The sequence below is a fragment of the Pseudorasbora parva genome, chromosome 16 (assembly GCF_024679245.1).
Source record: "Pseudorasbora parva isolate DD20220531a chromosome 16, ASM2467924v1, whole genome shotgun sequence".
Classification (NCBI taxonomy): Eukaryota; Metazoa; Chordata; class Actinopteri; order Cypriniformes; family Gobionidae; genus Pseudorasbora; species Pseudorasbora parva.
Window position 1 is genome coordinate 111,848 of NC_090187.1, and position 3,153 is coordinate 115,000.

At 48.2% G+C, this 3,153-nt stretch overlaps 2 protein-coding genes across 2 annotated transcripts in view; one reads left to right on the top strand and one right to left on the bottom strand.

Annotated features, from left to right (window-relative positions):
- Positions 1-1,573: 1,573 nt before the first annotated feature.
- Positions 1,574-3,153, bottom strand: part of LOC137043759 (apomucin-like) — a 6,632-nt gene continuing 5,052 nt past the window's right edge. The window contains exon 3 of the mRNA XM_067420175.1: positions 1,574-3,062. Within this exon, the coding sequence (XP_067276276.1) occupies positions 1,574-3,062 (1,489 nt within the window). The remainder of the gene's footprint in view (positions 3,063-3,153) is intronic.
- The window catches only part of tspan4a (tetraspanin 4a), a 56,622-nt gene continuing 56,493 nt past the window's right edge, over positions 3,025-3,153 (top strand). The window contains exon 1 of the mRNA XM_067419358.1: positions 3,025-3,153. This exon is cut by the window's right edge and continues 129 nt beyond it. The gene's annotated coding sequence lies outside the window, so the exon portion shown is untranslated.

A 3,153-nucleotide genomic window follows, 5' to 3' on the forward strand; every position in this document is an offset into this window, starting at 1 on the left:
CGCTGAAATTTCGCAATAGTTCTTTATTGACATTTAGTAATGATCTGTAATGGAAACGCAGCTACTGAGAGAGCCGTCCAAACTAATTCAAGTGGACTCAGGCCATTCTGCAAGCGTGTTTGACCCATTCATACTTAAGAACATCGTTCACGTGTCAGATTGTCCCTGCGGTATGGGCTGATTTTTGGACAATTTTTTATGCAGCATTTTCCAATATTGATGGAGGCACCCCCCCCCCCCCCCCGGTTCCTTCACCAATGATTCATTCATTCATTCATTCATTCATTCATTCATTTTGATTTATAAAGCACATTTAAACCATGGCTGACGAAGTATGTGCTGTACAAGGCAATACAATTAAATCATAAAAAACTGAATATTAAGTTTTGATTTGAAAATAGAGAGAGATGACACCATTCTGATCAAGACTATTTCAACTTTAACAACAGCATTAATTCGTTTCTCAAACCAAAGTCCTGACACAGAGGTTTTTTCCATACGGAGTAACATGGGAACCTAGGTCACCAAGGTCCAAGTTCCCATGGTCATAAATATCACATGGTCCTAATACTATCACTTCAGTTTTACTGTCGTTTAAAGCCCCAACATTGTGCAAGCCATAATTTCAGTTCCTGTAGAAGCGCGAGTAAGATCTCCATAACTCAAATCATTTAGTTTATTTCTCTCAGTCGCTTTGGAGCATTCCTCAGATCAGAGCTGAAGTTCTCTAAACCTGTTCAATCTTCACATCATCATCACATCAAAACGGCAGCTTCTCATTTCTTTAAACGAGTTGCAAATGCTTCAGTACATCCACGCAAATGATTATGGACAATTCTCTGCTGCTTCCCACATTATCAGTTGCTTATGTCATGTTGATCATAATGTGTTATAATGTGTCTCTGCTGAACAGCCTCATCCCAACAACATTTAGGCATGAGCTCATAGCATAAGTCTTTACATGCAGAACGGTTGAACAAGTTGTCATTATATGTCAAAGATATTTCTATACATTTCCATTAGTCGTTCACATTTCTACTTTTGTTTCTGTTTGTTTTTCTGTGTGCTATGCAGTGCTGTCTTTTCCTTTCTGTATGGCAATGACATGGTCTGTCACACATTACAGTACGAACAGTAAAAGCATCTTGCACTCGCACTCCCACATACACTACGGTGTAACCTACAATTTACAGTAATTGTCATCAAACTTTTCGCCATAGTTAACATCAGAACATCCCTCCAGAGTACACTGGTATACTGACAACACGACTCAGCTATGAGACTCATCCGTACACAACGACACAAGGGCTCATTCTGACGGCTCTGGCATGTTCACTGACACAGATATTGACCTCTGAGAGATTAACTAAGGATTTTGAGCAAAAGACTGGCTTTTGCAGCTTATCCATGAGGTTTCGCTATTTGTACGAGTATTGAGAAATGCACTAATTAAGAAATGCACCAAATGAGAAATGCACTAATTAAGAAATGCACTAATTAAGAAATGCACCAAATGAGAAAAGCACTAATTGAGAAATGCACTAATTGAGAAATGCACTAACTGAGAAATGCACTAATTGAGAAATGCACTAATCTTTTTTCCATACGGAGTAACATGGGAGCGTAGGTCACCAACGTCCAAGTTCCTATGGTCATAACACTCACATGGTCCTAAAACTATCCCTGTGGAACCCTCACTAATCCCCGTGGAGCCCTCGCTGATCCCTGTGGAGCCCTCACTGATCCCTGTGGAACCCTCACTGATCCCAGTGTAACCCTCACTTATCCCCGTGGAGCCCTCACTGATCCCTGTGGAACCCTCACTGATCCCAGTGGAGCCCTCACTGATCCCCGTGGAACCCTCACTGATCCCAGTGGAGCCCTCACTGATCCCAGTGGAGCCCTCACTGATCCCTGTGGAGCCCTCACTGATCCCTGTGAAACCCTCACTGATCCCAGTGGAGCCCTCACTGATCCCTGTGGAGCCCTCACTGATCCCTGTGGAACCCTCACTGATCCCAGTGGAACCCTCACTGATCCCTGTGGAGCCCTCACTGATTCCAGTGGAGCCCTCACTGATCCCAGTGGAGCCCTCACTGATCCCTGTCGAGCCCTCACTGATCCCTGTGGAGCCCTCACTGATCCCTGTGGAGCCCTCACTGATCCCTGTGGAACCCTCACTGATCCCAGTGGAGCCCTCACTGATCCCTGTGGAGCCCTCACTGATCCCTGTGGAACCCTCACTGATCCCTGTGGAGCCCTCACTGATCCCTGTGGAGCCCTCACTGATCCCTGTGGAACCCTCACTGATCCCTGTGGAGCCCTCACTGATCCCCGTGCAACCCTCACTGATCCCTGTGGAGCCCTCACTGATCCCAGTGGAGCCCTCACTGATCCCTGTGGAGCCCTCACTGATCCCTGTGGAACCCTCACTGATCCCTGTGGAGCCCTCACTGATCCCAGTGGAGCCCTCACTGATCCCTGTGGAGCCCTCACTGATCCCTGTGGAGCCCTCACTGATCCCCGTGCAACCCTCACTGATCCCTGTGGAACCCTCACTGATCCCAGTGGAGCCCTCACTGATCCCTGTGGAGCCCTCACTGATCCCAGTGGAGCCCTCACTGATCCCTGTGAAACCCTCACTGATCCCAGTGGAGCCCTCACTGATCCCTGTGGAGCCCTCACTGATCCCAGTGGAGCCCTCACTGATCCCTGTGGAGCCCTCACTGATCCCAGTGGAGCCCTCACTGATCCCTGTGCAACCCTCACTGATCCCTGTGGAACCCTCACTGATCCCAGTGGAGCCCTCACTGATCCCTGTGGAACCCTCACTGATCCCAGTGGAACCCTCACTGATCCCTGTGGAACCCTCACTGATCCCAGGGGAGCCCTCACTGATCCCTGTGTAACCCTCACTGTTCCCCGTGGAACCCTCACTGATCCCCGTGGAACCCTCATGGATCCCTCCATCATTAGGGACGCAGTTAATCTCACACACACATGCTCTTTGTGTACACTGATCTCCAACACTGCTGGGAGAAGGCTGAGAGAAACACACACGCCTGAGCCCACACAGAACATAAAAACAGAGTCTGAGTTAGGAATAACATTACAGCATTCCTGGGATGCCTGATGGCGGTCAGTCCCTCCCTA